General features: G+C 41.9%; 1 protein-coding gene across 2 annotated transcripts in view; it reads left to right on the top strand.

Moving 5' to 3' along the window:
- The window catches only part of FHIP1A (FHF complex subunit HOOK interacting protein 1A), a 65,952-nt gene extending 54,624 nt beyond the window's left edge, over window positions 1-11,328 (top strand). For both annotated transcript variants that reach the window (XM_066317725.1, XM_066317726.1), the window contains 5 exons: window positions 220-407; window positions 909-1,949; window positions 5,387-5,565; window positions 5,854-5,992; window positions 10,067-11,328. In XM_066317725.1, the coding sequence (XP_066173822.1) occupies window positions 220-407; window positions 909-1,949; window positions 5,387-5,565; window positions 5,854-5,992; window positions 10,067-10,317 (1,798 nt within the window). In that variant the 3' untranslated portion in view covers window positions 10,318-11,328. The remainder of the gene's footprint in view (window positions 1-219; window positions 408-908; window positions 1,950-5,386; window positions 5,566-5,853; window positions 5,993-10,066) is intronic.
- Window positions 11,329-19,332: the final 8,004 nt, after the last annotated feature.

The raw sequence follows: 19,332 nt of genomic DNA, 5'->3' as shown, positions 1-19,332 counted from the left end.
GTCTCCTATCTCTACTTATCTTGACAGCTCCTCATCAAACCAAGCATCACAATATAAAAAGTCATGGTTTTATGCTCTTGAGAGGTTTAGGAAATGGATCACTGTAAATACTATTATTGTTGTTTCTTTTAATTTGGGAAGGTGGGAAGGGAATTCAGTGTGTTGTTGCTTTCTCTAACATGGCAGGATGATAAGTGATGCTGAGCACTGCTGTTTCAGGTATCTGATCCCCTGCAACCACATGATGCTGAGCCAGCGGAGAGCTGTGAAAGAGAGAGACTGTTACTCTGTATCTGCTGCAAAACTGCTGGCCCTGACGCCTCTCTGCTGCTCCACTGGAATCACTTTGACACTTGAAAGCCAAGGAAAAGACTATATTCTCTGGACAAAAACAGCACAGACTAAAGGTAATTGGTGCTCAGGGGAAGACCAAATCGTTAATTGAGTTTGATCTGGTAGCAGCTTATGGGAGAAATTGGGAAAGTGTAGAAGGGGAGGGAAATGTGGTGGGCAACAATAAATTGAGCAACTCTGGACTAGAAGGTTTGTTTAATTCCTTCCATATGTCCAAGTCTATTGAAACCTTATTTTAACAGCTATCCAGCTTGAATATGCATTCATGACAATAGTGTACTGGTAAATGGCAGCTACTCTGGCTGCTTCAGAGTGGTTGCTGCATTAAGGTTTGAATGCAGGCTGCTTTCATAGAAATCTTGAGTTACAGCTCTGTCTTTGAGATAGGAAAAATCGCAATCGTGCATTTATGAGCAAATCTCAGTTGTGCGTTGGTCTTCGTGCCTTATTGGATGGTTAGGGTTAAAGACTCTCCCTGCAATGTCTTAGTGGATGCCTTGCTGGAGAAAATTTGATATACTACTCTTGATACACGTTGTCTTCTTTATTTCCAGATCCTGGCAGACGCTCTTCTGAATCTGCTTGCATTGTGGAATATGGAAGAGCCGTGGACATCAGCTACTTGCAGTACCTGGGGGAAGCTCAAGAAGCCATCATCCAGTGCATGAAAGATTGTAAGGTTTGGTCTGCCTTGTATGATGGAGTAAATCCCGATCCAGACACCTTTATCCAGACGCTTGCAGAGGAGAACGGTACAGATGTGGAACACCCCATGTTTCGGCTCCAGCAAAGGACACCTAGCTCATGTAGCTCTGCTCAAGCAACTCCATTCAGTGAGAAGATGCAGCTGGAGCTAGAATGGGATGATAGCTATGACACAGGGATTTCGCCTGGTTCTAATGTGAGCTCACCACAACCATATGATGATCTGAGAAGCACAGAAATGCCGCCACCTGCAGAGCCACCAAAACACATTCAAGAAATGAAAAAAAATGCCATTATGCTCATCAAAGGCTCTTACATAGAGGAGTCAGACTTTCAGGATGATGTTATGGTTTACAGGTTATGTGCCCAGAAGGATACTCAGGATGATGACAGCTCCAAGGAGAAACCTTTAAATGTAGTCAGAGAACACAAGGTGCAGAGCCAGACCGTAGTCAATGGGTCTCTTGCAACGACCCAGCTGGAAATGGACTTGGATGAGCACAGTAAGAGAAATTCAAGCTCAACTAAAGGTGTAATGAGAGAACAAATAAACCAGAAAATGACTGAGATTGATCCACAGCCAGACTTAGAGTTAAAGATTTCTTCTCAGGAGGCAGATTGTAACTTAAGTGTAAAACTGCTTAGCACAGATGGTGAGGATTTCATTGCACAGTATGACAGAATTATTAAGGAACTGGATCCAAACAGTGCAAGCTTGGAGGAGCAGAAGTTGGATGCTCCTGATCCTGTCTCTCCAGCAGAAGAAGAGGAGGACTTTGAGAATTTCTCAGCAGATACCCCTTCTGCAGAGAGCATGCCATCTCCCTTTGGAGCAAAGGAGGATGTCTCTCCCAAGCACTCTCCAAGGAGCCAGAGTGCTCCATTTACAGGTGTCCTGTTAATTACATACATAACAAATATAGGGAGGCATGGTGATTAAGGGTGGCCAAATGAGATCACACTGTGTGGCACACAATACAAGCATAGAGCAAGGAAGAATCCTGGCACTAAACAGGGTAATAGCCTAAATAGCTGAAACCACGCCAAGGAGAGTGAAATACAGTGTGAAAATACAGCAGAGTCATCAGTGTGGTAAAAGCAAATAGCAGTATTTCAGGGTTTTTTTTCTTGGTAATTGTTTAAAACATTGAGCAGAGGTTATGTTGTTTGTATGTGAGAGCTCTGTCACTCCAGAGGAAGCTTTTTTAGTTGAAAGGTGTTCAGAGTAGCTGTTTTAATATACAGAGCTTGGGTAAATAATTTGTTTTTCTGGCAACTTTCATCTCTGATGGAATGGATGCAGCGTCACGGTGCCATTTTTCCTCTCTCTGCTATTCCACATTGTAGCAGAAGGTGTCAGCACTGGTGCCATGTCTGTACGTGCCTGTCTCCCTGCTCTGCCCTGGCATCCTGTTCTCCAGTGTCAGGCCTGCCCTCGCTGTTGGCATGCTTTTCTGTCTAGTGCCAGGCAGCAATTTAAGATTGCTCTCTGCTGACTGTCCAAGCTATTCAGGAATGACATTACTACTGGAGGTCAGAGTGGGCTTTTGATCTGTATTTGTGCAGCTCCTTGCACTGCGGGCTCCTGGTCTTTAATTAGGTCTCCTAGATACCAGAGTAATGCAAATAATAAAAAATAATCATGTACTAGGTTTCCTCACCCAACACAAAACCTCTGTAAGATGGCTTCTCATTCATTTGGAGAAGGAAAACATGTGTTCATTGAAAAGCAGCCCTTTCTGGTCAGCTCTGGCTGGAATGCTTGGCACTATTTCTTAATTGAAAAATCCAGTCTGTTTTTCAACTAATGTGCTATTTTTGCTGTGGTGGCAATTTCCTTGTGTCCAAATCCCTGTTTCCCATTATCTGCTGTCACATGTAGCTAAAAAATGTTCTCTCTGTCCCTCGTTCTTCATCTAGTCCCACTCTCCATTTGTTCATTTTCAAAAACCCACCCCTCACCCAAGCCCACAAAAGCCTCAAAATTGAGGAAAATGAAGATAAAAAGCTAAACACAATAAGCCTAGATGTTTGCTACCCATCTACAGTGTGTTTTGCTCTTAGACTCCTTACCTTGCTTTAATGGAGATCTTAGTGATTGCATGTAAAGAGGTACTTGCAACAACACCTTGGGAATATTAAAATTACAGGGCCTTTCAAAGACAGCAACCTGCTCTAGTGGCAGGGCAGGGAGCTTGGAACTAGATGGTCTTTGAGGTCCCTTCCAACCCAAACCCTTCTGTGATTCTGGATCTAATTTTCAATGCTGTATTATGTTTGTAGATGTGTTTGATAAAGTTTTTAGGTTGCTTTTCTCTCTCTGACAGAGGTTTCCTACAGCCAGTAACTGTCAGCAATGCAAAGATGTTCCTCTCAGATGTATGGATCTGTGAAAAAAAAGCCCTCTCAGTGTCTTATGCCCACTGTAAAAGCATTAAACACTCTCATCTCTATTTTCACTTGTGTTCAGGAACAGGAATTTATATTTTGCTCCCTTCCTCTCCATATATCAGTGCTTGACTTCATGGCCATGAAAGAAGTAATTTTTTGATTTCTCATCTAGTACTCTGTTTCTTACAAGGCTCCAAACTCTGCTTACATCCTCTGATTCTCATTTCAATAAATTTGTGGGGGTAAAAGTCATGCTATCTTTTTTTTTTTTTTTTTTTTTTAATGTATTTGGTAACCTCTCTTGCAGTGGCAAGCAGCAGTTGTTACATGTACCTAGCTTCAGCTTTACCTACTCAGCTTTGAAGTGTTACCTAGAGAAGAGAAACAGTGACACATCTTGAGCTCCTTCTGCCATCCCTTTTGATACAGTAGGGCTCTCCTCAGGAGCTCTGTGTAAATGTCACCGTGAACAGGATAGGTTATGTTGGGACAGAAGAAACTGTGTCTCAGCAAAACTGTTTGGGGCTGCTCCACTGGGTACTCCACAGGCTCTGGTGGCTGTCATGGTGGTTGAAAGGCAGCAGCCACATAAACCTTGTCAACACTGGCCCTCCCACCTTTCCTCTTGCCAGCAGAGCTGTGCCAGCATTAGCCCTGAGAGGTGAGTCTGGAAGGAGTGCTTGCTTTGTGCTCAGAGTTGCTGTAAAGCGTGACAGATTCCAGCCTTCAGTGGAGCTCTGTTAAGTGGAATGGCAACAGGGGCACTCCTCATTTGATCCTTCCTGTTGCACTGGCCCAGAAGTGCCTTAGGCTCTGCACATTGAACCAGGCTGCAGTGTGCCCAGCCAGCTTGGATGACAGCCATGTGCAAGCTGAGGAAAGCTGGAATGGTGTTGGAATATGGCCACCTACTTGACCCTAGAAATGCCCATGGCATGCATCTTTTGCCAGGTTTGAGGGTGAGATATTCAAAGATAGCAGTGCTCATCATCCAGGGATTTTTCTGCATGGCTTTCCTAGCTCTTATGCAACTGGAATAGTGTGGTGGGACTGTGGGTGAGACAAAGGACATTTCTAAGACTTTACTTGTGAGTAGGTCCCTTGTACTGGCTGCCTCAAGCTTCTCCCAGCTGTGTAGTCTAACAGGGTGGTGTTTGAGTGAAGTAATTCTCAGCCTTGCAAAGGTTTCTTAAGCTTGAGCACAAAGGGTTTATGTACTTCATGGTAAATGCTTCTGTGTTTCAGTGGCTGTCCTTCAGCATGAATACACAAACTAAAGCTATTGCTTACTGGTGACATTTATATGGTAACACCTACGTATACCAGCAATTGTGCTTATAAATTGATTTTTAATCTTCCCTGCTTTAGTGTGACTGGTTGGTTAAGATGCCTTCTCTTGTGATAAAAACTATCACAGCTTGATTTTTATGTTTAGCATAGCATTTTCATATTTTCTTTAGAACACCAGTTTTTTGATAGAACAAGAAAGGTAGCAATAACTCATTTTGCCCAGTCCTTATGTGGAAATAAGGCACAGGAAGAGTAGAAACAGCAGATTCTATTTGTAGTAAAACTAGCAGTACCCTTCCAATATATTCAAGGGGAATAGAGTGGTAGACTGTAATGTCCTAGGCTAAATCCTTATTGGCACATGCAAGTGGAATAGTCACGCATGTTAATTATGCCATTAAAGTAAACTGATTGGCTAGGTAGCAAATGTGCTGCTAACCACAAAAGATTTCAACATCTCTGTTAAATCTGCTTTCTCTGTTCGACTACAGTTTGGGTTTTCTCCCTGCTGTCTTTAATTAGTGTGTGGGAGGGCTAATTCAATTGGTTATGATAGTCAAAATTCCCTTTAAATGCCTTTTTCCTGGATCTTAGGGTTTTTCTTCTGTGAAAACAAAAGCATTGATTCCTTGTTATTTTCTTGCAGGACCATTCATCAGTGTAGTGTTGTCGAAGCTGGAGAACATGCTGGAGAATTCCTTGCATGTAAATTTGCTGCTTATTGGGATTATTACTCAGCTGGCAAGTTACCCACAGCCGCTTCTTCGCTCCTTTCTGCTCAACACCAACATGGTGTTTCAGCCTAGTGTGCGCTCACTCTATCAGGTATTTACCACAGGTGTTATCCATGCCTACTGGAGCAGTGTCTTTTGTGTCTCCTTAAACCTTACATTAGCTCCTTTCAGTTTCACATGTAGCTTTCCTACCTGTCTGAGAGCTCCTTATTTCACTTCCATGTTTTAATTACATTTGTGCAAAGAGCTGGAAACTCTGTATGACCATAGCTTTTGTCAGAACTCTATTTTAATGCAGGTAGAGAAAGCCTGAATATTTAGTCTGTGGCTGCACTGGCAGCAAAGGAGAAATAAGTAATTGTTAGTGTTGTTTTGGCAGGTGCTGGCATCTGTGAAAAATAAGATTGAACATTTTGCTTCCGTTGAAAAAGACTTCCCAGGTCTTCTCCTGGAGGCCCAACAGTACTTGCTTTTTCGTGTGGACATGTCTGATGCTGCAGAAGAATTGCTCACCAAAGGTAAATGATAACCATGCTCAGAGGAGGGCTGAGTGGAATGACTTACCAGTTACCGTGTCCTTTTCTTCAGATGATTAAAAGGTGTAATGTGTTGTGAATGTCATTAGCCAGCTGTATCCCTCTGACTTTAAACTGATGATGCTCAGTAGACCACAGTGTATGGGTCTATTTGGACATTCTTTGCTGTTAAGGAGTTTTTATTTGGTATATAAAATGTCTGTTTAAAGAAGTAACAAAATCAGGTCTTGGCTTGCTGTCAGTAAACAAACTCACTTTCAAAGCATGAGGTGAGGTGGCATATGTGCATGATTTCATTTTATTTTTAGCCTGACCTTCAGCTAGTCATTGCTTCTTTTTTGATAAATGTTAGAGGGGACAGAAGTCCAGGATAAATTGGTTTCTGCAACAATTGAATAAGGCTTCGTATCATGGTTTGGCTACCACTGAAGGAGAAAAGATACTGAAAGTTTTCTGGCTAGTATCTTTCTTGTATGACAAACAAAGCAAAAAAACCAGAAAAAGCAAAAGGCGTGTGTCTTAGAGCAGTGGGGAGTTAGACAGGTATCATCCCACCAAGTCAGCTTTGCAGGGGACTCTGTAACATCTGCTGCCTCTCAGACACAGTGCACACTGCACCTGTCTTTACAGTTACCTGTACTTATTTGTGCCACTGTGGGGCAAGCTAGTAGAAATATACAAAATGAAGTCTTAGCTGCCAAATCTGAACCTTCCAGACACAGGCAGGCAATGGGTAGAGCTGAAGCCCTGCCCTGAGGATGTGCTTCTTCTCAGCTTGCTGTTGAGTGGGCAATGTTGGATGCAGGCTGCTCTTAAAAGCCAACTTGCCACACGGAGGGAATGTGTCAAATTTGGTGAGTCATGAAGAGCTGACTCTGCAAAAGGGTTCAAGTGAAGCTGCATTTACAGGTATGTGCTTGCTCATCTTTGGGAGTCATTAATAATCACCCACTCTGCCCACACTTCTGTGAAGATGTTGATGCTTTTCTTGAATTTCCAGAGGTGTGGAAATCAGGACCCTTTATGTGCCATATTAATTGTGTTTTCATTTTTCAAGGTTCTGGAGAATAATCTTCCTAATTTCTAGTCAGCATAGTATGTGTTTCTAAGGTTTGCAGTACATCTAGTCTGTAAAATTAGGATCTTGTTAAAGCTGCTTCCTGAAGATTTGGTCTGTGGAAGGTGCCTGCTGTAAAGAAAGCTGTGTGCTGCACGTGTCAGTAGCATTTTAGGCTCTGCATTTTGGTGCCATAGAACAGAAAGCCTTACAATTAGATGGCATTGTAGCTATCATGTGGGAGATGAGATTAGGAGGCAACGTTCAGTCCTTTTTTTCCTCAGGTGCTGGCAGTAAGAAATCTTACATAATGCATTCCCAATTACATTTATTTATACTTCCTGTTTTACATCAGTTTTCTTCTGGGAGCTTCAAAATTTGCCAGGTTGACTCATGCTGGTCATTATTTAGGAATTTGAAACAAGGCTGCTTAGTCACCCTGTTAGTACACTTTCTTCTGTATAACAGCAACTCCTGCAAAAAGGCTTCTCTTTAAGTGGAGAGTAAGTAAATGTCTGGATAACTGCAGACTTGGTTCCCTGCAGGACTAGTGATGAAAGTCATGAAACTCTGGTCTTGGGGGAGAGTTGGTTCAGTAGCCCACCAACCAGTACTTCTTTGTTTTGGTTAAGAAGTGCAAGGTAGGAACTGCTGCAATAACAATAAATTTAAAAAAATCCCAAACAACAACAACCCCCCCCCAAAAAAAAAAAAAAAAAAAAAAAAAAAAACCAAAAACCCAAACAACAAATTAGGAACTCCCCATGGACTTGTTTGCATTAGCTTGAACACCACCTTAGACTGTCAGACATATTGGTTGCTCTCTTGAGGTATTTTTCCCCTGAACAGAAGTGGCGGATAAACCTCAGTGTTCTCTGCAGGTCTGAACATAGCAAGCCTTCTACAGAATTCACATATGAAAACCTGAAGCCAGAGTTAGTGGGGAAGACAAATGTCAAACCAAAACATTATAGAGCATTTTCTCTCTCTTTACAGGGTTGGTCTCTGAAGGTGTTTCAACAGAAATGGTACAAGTTGTTCTTTTTTGCTTGCAGCAGTGTGTGGTTTCTTCCACAGCAGCTTGGGCTCTGGTTACACATCCAGAGCTGTCATGATGTAGTTCCATGTGCAAGCTGCCTCTCTTTCAGTGTGCTGGTAACAACCTTCAGAATACTCACTTGCTCAGTTTTAAATTGTATGACTTAGATTGCATCCTGACCCTAGAGGGAAGTGAACAATCCTGATCAAAGAAAAAAAATCCAAATCTCTAGTTCCTAGATCAGCTTTGTGTGCTTTTCTGGTATTTTTGGTTTTTTTCCAAACAAGCAGTTGAATCTAAAATAAAATTATTTTTAGAAGTATCAGTTTTGATCCTTTTTAGAAGGAAGAGTATAAACAAAAGCAAAGCTTTAACAGTATACTAGCATTCTGGTTATATTGCCTAAACTATTAAAAAAACTTAAAATATTAATTATGAAACGTTTTGACATCAGAAAATCTGAAGAAAATCTTCAGGGGAAGCTTAAAACTTTATCTTTTCATTGTAATCTATAATTTAAGTTGTTTTTCCTCCCACAGTCAGATTTTCCCACAGAATAGAAATTCCTGTACCCTTTCTCTAGAAGGTAGAAATTTGTAGAATAACAACATGAATGATTGATAAGTCTGGAGTTGGAAAGGTGTTTTAAACTCAAGAAAAGTACGAGTCTGTTAAATGATTGAGATGAAATTTTTTTTCAAGTGTTTGGAAGAGTAGAATAATTCCACAGTGCCTTGGGTGAAGCACAGGAGAAGAACAAAAGTGCAGAGCTGTTGAACAGAGGGATTGCTGTGCAGCATCGAGTGAGGCCTTCATCTACAGCTCCTCCTGTTCTCTGCTTGGAGAGGTTTCAGAGCAAGGCTGGCGTCCCTTGAGACTGCTACTTTAACATAAATTGTGTGCACTGTGAGGGAAACCCCTTCTGAAGGCAGCAATGCAGTGTTGGGCTTGTCTGCAGTATGTGAGTTAAGATAACAGCCCTTTTATTTCTTTTTAATGATTTACTTATACATCTCAGGAGAACATCCAGCTTTTAAGTTAGACAGGATTTTATCTGTCTCCGCTGTTGGCCTCAATGATACCTTGTAGCAGTGACTTCTATCTTGTAGCAGTGAGTTCTACAGGTTAATTTTTCTTTGTAGAGTATTTCCATCAGCATTAGATTTTGTCACCTTTTTAGTTTCACTAAATTAATTATCATCTAATTAAAGGGCGGTCTGCTTCAGGTTGAAACAAGGAGCAGTTGATTGAAATTTAAGTGCTGATGCCACTGTATTTCCATACATTCTGATACTTGAGCTCTGATCCTCTGAACTCTGGCAGCAGAGATCATATAGCAGAACACACAGTGGCACTTGCTCTCTTTTTAATGGCTAGTTGCTTTACAGGGAAGTAAGTGTAGTTAGTGGGGCCTATAGCTGCAGAAAAATCTGGTTTTTAAATTTTTATTCCTTTAGTTTCTAACTTGCTTCAGACTCATGTAGGGCTGTGATAGCTTGGCCTCGAACCCATTAACATGGTGATTCACAGGGAGAGGATAGAGAAAGAGAAGTAAAATCAAAACAACAGTTTGATCTGAGGGAGGGATAGAGCACAGCATTGTTGAAACAGAGACAACCGTGCTGGCTCTAGACTGGTAGATATTATCTGCTGTTTCAGAAGGTAAATCCATATTACTCTTTCTCTTGACTCCTCTTCTGACCACATATTTCTCTCATCAGAGTTGGAACTGAATGGTATATAACCTGGGGGAAGATATATAATAAAAAATGCACTAGAACCAGGCCACGTAGAGCTTAAAAATGCTGGATTAGTGGAGTATCTCCCTGCATGATCTGGGTACTGCAAATCACAGCTCTGAACACAATTCTTATAAACTGGGTTTGGACAGTGTACAAATACTCTGTGTGCCTAATATAGAGTCTTTTTTTCTTTCTTCTCCCTCTCCTCCTGTCTTTAGGTAATGTCCAGCACAGCAGCAACACAGGGAAAGGAAGGAATCTTCCCGAAGCTTACCCGGCTGTCCTGCAGCCTTTCCTGGGACAGAAGGCAAAGAAAGGCCTGGCTCATCCCAGCCTTCCTGCGCACGTGAGGAACGCCGTACTTGCAGCTGCCCTCTTCCCAGAGTTCCTGAAGGAGCTGGCGGCTCTAGCCCAGGAACATTCTATTTTATGTTACAAAATACTGGGGGATTTTGAAGATTATTATTAGTGGGGTTTTAAAATGTGTTTTAAAAAAGCTTTTGGAGTTTAAACAGATTTTTAATGCAAAGCTGCTTTCAAAAGAAGGTTGTACTTCAATATTTCCTGAAAATACTTGATTTGGAGGGGGAAGAAGGAGGCAAAATATTATTCCACTTAGGCCTTATAATTTCCCTCTGTGCTACATAACTTATTTGAGATTTCTGATACTGCTCTTACTGCAGCTTCCTTCTTCATCCCTTCTTCTTTACAGAGCCACCCTTCTTCAGTGTCACTAATTCCTGTTGAATTTCTGCAATAGACACTTGTTGGCTGGCTAAGAGACATGTTAGCTTTTTCTGTTCCAGAAATACTCTTCTGGATAACTTGTTAGGAGACAAGTTTGCTTGAAAAAAACATTGCCCCATGGGAAGAATTCACAGTATAAAAAGACATGCAAAATCTGCACAAAACCCCTTTTATTTATAGGGCTGTGTTTCTTGATGTCACTGTCCTCTTTGCCTCTTCTCTTGCTTCACCCTGAAGCCAGGTTCTTACCAACCTACATCCGAAACCCCCTTTTTAACTACTGGCTCGGGTTTTCTAAATTCAAGTCATCTTATGTGTAGAAAACTCATGAGTAGCTGGAAGCAGGTGCTGGGCCCTACACATACCATATTGCCTTATGTTGCAGACAGATCTGCAGCTCTCAGCTGTTGGGCTTTGAAGTCCAGTGAAGTTTGTTAGTGGATGTGGATTGCAGACTGCCTGGAATGTTCCTTGTGGTTCCTCAGCATTCCTTGATAACTCTTGCATTGCTACCTAAGCCCGCGAGTATGCCTTATTTAGGAAGATTTGCACAAAGTACAAAACAAAATGTTTCTATGCAAGCTGTAAGTAGTGTCTAGTTTATGTCTATGCTTGTTTTAATAAGCTAAAGAAAGATATTCAATATCTTTCTGTAGCATTAAATGGACAGCAGGCTGTTTTTGTCTTTTTTTGTCTTTTTTATTAAATGAAAAAGGTTTGCTTGCTCATGAAAGGTGTATTGTTTTATTGTTAATTTCTTTTGGTTAAGGGAAAGTTAAGTACTGTTTGTTTACTTTTAATTTAGGTGTTGACTTTTCCTAATATTGCACTTCTGGGATGGTGAGGGCAGGACCAGGCTATTCACCAGCTGCAGAAAAGGAAGGAGTAATGAGGAAAGCTGTCTGCTGGTGACTAACTGCTTGAGAAAATTCTCTTCTGTGAGTAATGGGCTTCATTAGAAGAACCCAAACATGATGAATTGGTGCATCACCACTACATTTTGTCTTATCTTAGCTGCATAATTGTGCTTCCAGTGTGTTGTAGTTGGCTACATAAAAAGGGGCTTAGTTCAAAAAAGCCATAAACCCTTTTGTCTAGATACAGGCTAACGGTGATTCCAAAAAAATGTGAAGAAAAAGAAATCAGAAATAACACTTGCATACATTAGTTCTCCTGCTCGTTGTAATTCCATAATGTGGAATTCCAGTTAATCACATCCTGGTTTTGAAACACACTTTCTCAGAGATTTCAAGGAAAAAAACAGTTTAAAACAAAAACCAAAGACACTCCAGAACAGTCTAATTAATTGCAAGTCAAATTCCTCTGGAATGTGCAGTGCAGTTTAAGCTCCTAAATCCTTTAGATAGATCTGAAATGTTCTGCCTTTAATCTACAAGGTATAGAGTAAAGTGTCTGCATTCGCTGTGTCAGCCTGCCGTAGGCTATTCCAAGAAAAAGAAATCCCAAAGTCTACCTCCAAGAAAATCACCTCCAGAACATCTCTGGATCCACCTTTACTTGTTTGCTGCACAGTCTTCACTTCCATGATGACTGGAGTCCTTTTGCCTCCTAGCTGACTCTCCCTGGTTTGCTTTCATTTGTGACTTGTTTGGCTTTTCACGTGCTGCTCCATCACCATTGTATAAATCACCTATGGACCTCCACATGGGCCTCTTTCACCTCACCAGCTTTCTCGGAAGCTGGAGCCAAAGCTGTGGGGTTTTCCCTTAAGTATTAGTTATCCAGGTTGAAGAGAGTTCTTTCTTTTTCAGTTCCTCCCACCTCTGCATTGTTGTTTTAAATGGGTAATGAGATTGATTGGTTTCTTTTTTTAGTTTTTTTTTTTTTTTTAACTTGTGCTAGGGCACCGTGGGTCCTTTCCCCACCCCACCCCCATTTCTGCTGCCTTTCATGCTGTATACTCACAGGACTGGCCTGTGTGTGTTGGAAGTGTTTTCTTATTATGGCTGTAGGGTCAGTGCTTGCTCTGCTTCTCACCTCTTCTACAAGAACTGCATGTGAACAAAAGGAAAGGTTGGTCAGCTGACTTTTAGTGGTTCAGAAACAAGTGCTAAAATGCAGAAGCAATCAAATAAATTTTTTTGAGGACTTTAAAAAAAGAAATTAGAAAGATTATTTCACTTTTTTAAAAATAAAGAACTCTGCAGACCAGCACTCAAGGCAGTAAATTACTACCTGAACTCTCCCTTCATTTGTTTGTATTCTAAACTAAGAATCCTTATTTGCTGGTAGAAGGGATTTCTTTTGAGATGGTTAATTTTAACTGGTGTTTTCAATAAATGTACAAAATGACTACAGTTTCATCCCAGCAGGTCTGTAGGATTTAAAATCCTACATGAGGATTTTAAAATGTGGACTTCTCATAAAAGCATCTGTAAATTTGAGGAAGGAGACGATTTTCCTCATAAGTTTTAGTAGAGCTTATGTTCTACATCCAGTAGGACAAAGCCAGCCTTTGAAATCTGGAGTTGTGTGGAAGGCTTCTTGCTGAAAGGTCAGAGCTGTGTTTGTGCACAGTGTCCCTTCACAAATGGGAAATGTCTGTCAGCTCCCCAAAAGGAAGAGGTGGATGAGTGCAAGTGACCCTGGCTTAGAGTGTAAAAATGCAGATCATACGTGTACCTTTGCATTGCTTAGGTTTCTGAGTGGGATCAGACTTGCAGCTGTGTCTCAGATGTAATAGCAGTATAATGTCTGGCAGCACAAAAAAGCTATTGGTGGGAATTGCCTCTTCCTGCTTTCAAAATGCAGAACCTGTGATTTAGCTTGAAAATGTTGATCTTTCCAGATGAATCATATCTGTGTGCATAAGCTCTTCAGCCAAATGCTTCTCTAATAAGCTTCTTCCCTACAGTTAGATAATGTATTATCCTGTCTCTCACCAATGATACATCCTTTCCCCAAAAAACCCTGTGCCTGTGGTCCAAGCTGTGGTCCTGTGTGTAGGTCCCTGGAGGACAACAGCCTTATGCTGCTCTTTCCAAGAACAAGGAAGTGCTTAATGATCTGGTTTTCCCCACACTCAGGTGGGTGTGTGACTGGAGCAGTCCCTCTTTGGTACATTGGCTCAGCATCAGTCCCAAATGAAGTGCCTTGGCAGATCTATTCCAAAGACTGCAGGTGGTGGTTCAGTGATACCAAAGTGAATTTCCAATCTCCTACTAGATGTTTCAAACTGTGAATGCCACATTTCCAATTATGTAGCATTGGAGTGTGTTTTTAAGCTATTCTGCTATAGCAAGGAAACTTTCCAGCATTTTCCACCTGCTTTCTTTTGTGTGTGCGTGTTTTTGATTTGGTTTTTTTTGTTTATTTTGTTTTTGCAACCTAACTGTAAAGTGAGCACTTTGTCTTCAAGAATTTATAGTCATTCTCTTTTACCTTTGGTCATTATTGGATGCTTTCTGGGTTAGTCTCAGTAAACATACACGTGGATTTTATTAATTGGACTGAAGCACTCAGCAGTTTCATTCATGCTTGTGCTGGTCTTTGGGCATGTACCGTCAGGTGCCCTTCAGGTGTTGCTGGCTGTGCTTACTGCCTTTATTGCACTTTTCTTAAATTAGATCCTTTTCATGTGTGCCCTAAAGAATATTATGATATTTCAAACGAGATCAAGCTGTTAGTGTTGCAGTTCTGGGTGTGAAAAATGCATCATCTTTTCTTTGTCCTGGTAACTTCTCACCCTGGTTTGGAAGAACAGAAATGAGAACTTCTGTTTTCAGCTCTGTTACGCAGAAATGAGAAAATTCCAGTATCAAGCATGGACTGTCCCTCCAACCAGCAGGCCCAGGTACATGCTTCCAAGCATCCACTTCATAAATTACTTGTTTCCTCTTTCTTTGGGGTTCGTCACTTGGCAAAAAGTCTGAATTCAGTGGTGTCATGCTGTGGTACAGAGCACTTGCCTTTCAGGTGTGATTTGGCATTTTTATAAGGTTGGTAAATTTCCTAGGATGGGAGAAAACAAAGCGTGATTGAGGTGGACCTTGGACATCAGCAAGGGGCCGTACTTTGGAATGGCAGCTGGACTGGATAGACAGGAAGCCTGAGCAGCATTCCTGCCACCAACACCACTCTTTGGCCCGTGCACAAAGCCCAAGTGGTCTGTTCAGTCCTTCAGAGAAAAACATTTGGAAACAAACTTGCAGCATCGTGCAGAGTCCAAGGGTTTAAGTTCAAGAGGTTAAGTTCTATTTACCCAGAGAAGTTCAGCATCCAGCACAGCGTGTACACACTCACTACCCTTTTGTGCACTCTGCTTAAGCTTCTCAGAAGGTTTCGTGCTTCAGGAAGGTTTTTTAGCTCCCCTAAGATGCTCTAAAATCTCAGGTTTGGAAAGAAAAGGATGAGAGCGGTGTGATTTGTTGCAGTTAAATTATGTCATTGTATCATTTGAATTTGTAGCCACAGCTCCTGTTTGAGGATGGCTTGATTTAATAAGCAATTTACTCTGCTGTATTTACTGAAATTGCTGTGTCATGCCTGCAGTTCTTATGACACCTCCCATTACATTTGTAACATTTAAATTGCATCTGTGTTTATGAGTAGAATTCTGGGATTTTCCTCTTTCTTTTCTTTTAACTCAGATAGCTCTGGCATTGTACAGTTGCAATACTGCTGTGTCCAGATCTGATTTAGATAATTATAGTATGTTCCTCCTTGCACTCTGAGCATCATCAGCAGAAATGGAGGATACATGGCACTTGACCTGCTTACATTAATGAGCAAACCAAAGGTAAAGTGCCACACATTAGCAGAGGGCACTTCTCCCTGTCTGAAATGCAGAATTTATGTTTGTGTTGCTCTGATTTATCAGGGACAAGAAAGAAAAAGCTCAGACTTGAAAAATGAACATGACCATGTCCTACAGTACCTGTACAAATGGATAGCAGGTGCTGTGTGATGTTTTGGGACAGAAATGTGCAAAGGAGGGTAAAAAATGCTCCTTGTGAAGGTGGCGTCAGACTTGCATAAATAGGTACTTGGGTAAGATGATGGTGGTGCCAGCTGTCTGACCACAGACAGCCACAGAATGCAGCACTATTTCTGTGACTTTGTTGGTGGTCAAAGCCCTGCTCTGACTAAATGCACTTTATTTTTTAGTGGCCCCCAGCTTTTCTAAACATGTTGTGGCCCAGCGTCAATATACTTTATTTGTTACATGCTCAGTTGGAAGCCTCTTATTTATGAAAAGGAGCATTACTTGGATTCTCAAATATGTAGGTGCTTAAAGTGGCCTTTTGTTGCTGACTGTGCAAATCTTCTTTTTGTTCATTGATTATAATGGTTCTTGTGTGGCAGCTGGATTAAATTAAGACTGAAGTCTCTGGGCTAAAAGCCCTGATGGAACTTTTGTGCAAAGGCTGCATTTCTCAACTTTGGCACTTCAGCAGACTGTCTGCATACAATTATGTATGGTGGACTAAATACCTGCAAACCTATGTCTCTGATGAAGCCAATTCCACAGCAGCTGTATTTTATTGCAGTCTACTTTTAAAATAACTAGCTTGGATTTAGACCAAAAAAATAACATGGACAAGTCAAATCTGAGACAATTAAACTGTGTCCAGCTCATTGCTGCTGTGTCAGTTTGGCCAGAGCTCAGACAAAATGCCAGCTCGTCCACAAAGGAGAGGGAGTGGCTCTGGGTCTCAGTATTCCTTGCTGCAGCTTGAGCCAACAACTTGTGTCTCTTGGTGTCCAAGCACAGCTTGATGTTTAGAAACACTGATCACTGTCTTTTGTAAATCTCCAGGGTTGTAACATTGGTTTCTGATCTTCAGTGAAAAAATCTAGCAGCTTCTAAGACCATCCTGAAAGTGTGGCCTCTTGAGCAGCTAAAATACAACTTAATGATGGTTATGCCTCCTTAGTGGGTTAGAAATTAGAGCTGTGGCTGATGCAAGCATACATTGGGAGAACTTTTGCTTTATGCTTACACAAAAGGCTGTGCATGGAGGGAGCATTCCCTATAGTGAAGCTATTGGCTCTTGTAAGGATTATGGCAGTACAGCTCTGCAGCTCCAAGTCCTGGACTCAGATGGAGGCCTTTCTCCAGTGGCTGCAATGGCAAGGCAGGAAATGTTGCATGGGTTACTTTGCTGTCTGTGTATGAGGTGGAATAACATGGGATGTCACATAGCTGTCACCAGTCTTTTTCTTGGGCAAAGCCAGCAGAGAAGATGGGAATAGTTCACAGGGTCATGAATTGGACCCCCCCACCCAGATAAAGGAGAGAAACAAAAGGTCAAGATCCCTCATCACTTATTTCTGCAGCTGGTCAGCAAATGCTGCAGACAGTTGTGAAATGTTGTACACCCTGCAGGAGGTCTTAAGCATCTGGGACTAGGGTGGTCCTAGAGGGAAGGCTCATTTCCACTGGGAGCATGCACAGCTGCATTGCTCACTGAACTACCTTCTTTCTGCAGCCTTGTTCCCTCACGGTGGCACCTGAGCATTTCTGCAGTTTGCTTTATGGCAGTTAAAATTCAGGCTGTCTAGCCTAATGTGGGATTTGGGCTAGAGTACAGTCGGGAGAGAAGTGGTTCCCATCAATTCTGTGTTTCCACTGCAGCCATCCCTAGTTACTGATGTGGCTTGGCCCAGGGAGTCTTGAAGATGAGGTCTAAATTTGCCATCACAATGCGCAGAAAAATGTGCAGCAAATTACAGGTCATGACAACTTGAGAGTTTTTATTTTACTGCATTCCTCACAGTGTTTAGCAATAGAATCTTCTCTGTCTGTGTATTACCTGCACGTTTGCAGCTTCTGAGGGGACAGGGGACAACTTGCACTTGAAGCCAACCCAGTGCAGGGAAGCTTCTGAGCATCTGGGTTGATGAGTGTAGACCTCCTGTCTGCTGTAACTTGGTTTTAAGTGGCCACTGCCTGATTCAGAATCCAATGTGTGTGTATGAGTATGTGTAAATAGCATTTTAAGAAGATGCCGGCAATGAGGGCAAACCAACCAGGAGCGTGCTATTCCTTCTTCTTCCTCGTGCAGTTTGAGAACAAAGACCTGACTGAAAACCCAATTTTTTTTTTTCTTTATGTGTGATAAATCACTTTCCAGGTTGAGCTTGCACTCAAGGTCATAAATCCTGGGAAGGTGCTGCTGGGGTCAGTGGCTGTGTAAGTGTAGGTAGAGGGTGCTCAGAAGAGACATGAGAGCACCCCAGAACCCTGACACCACACTGCAAAGCAGGGTGGAAAGGGGCCGCACTGAAATCACAGCTGAGTACCCTGCTGTAATTTTTTAGTTAAGGTTCCTATCGTGTGCTTCTATTTTTAACGCAGTTAAAATTAAACTCTGCAGCCAAGGCTGAGTGCTAGAAATTCTTTCTTCACTACTTAGAGCATTGCCAGCATCTTTTTAAACAACTTTCTTCTCCTCTTATGCAGCCTCAGATACAGGATACTTCAGCTATATGGGACAGTAAGTATCAGCTCTCCACCCTCAGGCTTGACCTCCTAAAAGACTTCCAGCAATGAGTAGATGAGATGGTTGTGACAGTGTCTGGTGTCAGCTTTTAATTTGTGAGCATTTTCCTTGGTCCTCTGTTTGTGGATAGTAACTGCTGAAAATCTGCATGAAACTGTCCTTAATTCACCCTGCCTGATGCTGTTGCACAGATGGCATCTGCAATCATTAGATCAAAGAGCACTGGAGTAGCTAAATGAGACTTCCAAGTTGGGGTCAAAGCCTCAATCTTCATTCTGGAGTTCCAGCCTTGATACAACCACACTTGGAATAGCCTCCTGGTCTGCAAGGATGTTCTACTTCCAACACTTCAGAGTCAGGCTCTGCCTTCTATCCTGTAGACCCTGTCCTATAGGGTTGTTTTATTTGTCTTTAAAATAGCAGACACTAAATTCCTTGAGGCTGCTTCTGCTTTTTTTATGTGCTCATCAACCACTGCTAAGCAGATATAAACCAAAGCTGTTTGTTTTGCTCAGTACAGCACTCCACTTGTTGAGTACTTGGAATTTGCCTTGAGCTCCATTTAAGGGAATGGGAAGGTGGTGGTTGTATTTAGGCTGCTCTATCAGGCCTGTGGCAGGCAAAAAAGATCTCATGTTTTGGCTGTATTGGTTCAGTCAAAAGGGTGTGAGGTGACTGATGAGCCCCTTAATGCAGGCTGGGATAGTGGGAGCCATGTTAGCTGGCCCTACTGAGCCTTCCCATCACTAGGTCTGAGCACTGCCAGCTACTACTGCTTTGAAAGTTGGTAGCTGACATCTCCACAAATGTTAAAAAGCTTCATTATCTTGATCTCAATTGACTCACACTACTTTTTCTTTTTTGTATCAGAAAGAAATTTACACTTTGTGTGTGTCTGCAAAAGAATTCTCAAAAAATTTCAGGAGTGACTGTTTCATAATATAGTGCAAAATTTATAGACTGTAGGCTGTTCTTTCCCTTCCCTGGAAGGGAAGAACATTACAATTATCTCTTTTTAATCTTTCTTGTTATCCATTGTGTCTGGCAGGTGGAGGTGAGAATAGATTGAGACAGTAAATCACAGAATGGTTTGGGTTGGAAGGGACCTTAGTCTAGTTCTAACCCACTTCCCCCACCATGGGCAGGGACATCTTCCACTAGGGCAGGTTGCCCAAAGCCCCAGCCAAACTGGCCTTGAACACTTCCAGTGATAAGGCATATAGAGCTTTTATGGGCAACCTGTTCCAGTGGAGACTTTTTTCCTATTATCA

This window comes from Sylvia atricapilla, chromosome 4, assembly GCF_009819655.1.
Source record: "Sylvia atricapilla isolate bSylAtr1 chromosome 4, bSylAtr1.pri, whole genome shotgun sequence".
NCBI classification, from domain to species: Eukaryota; Metazoa; Chordata; class Aves; order Passeriformes; family Sylviidae; genus Sylvia; species Sylvia atricapilla.
This window is presented reverse-complemented; position numbering and strand designations above follow the sequence as displayed.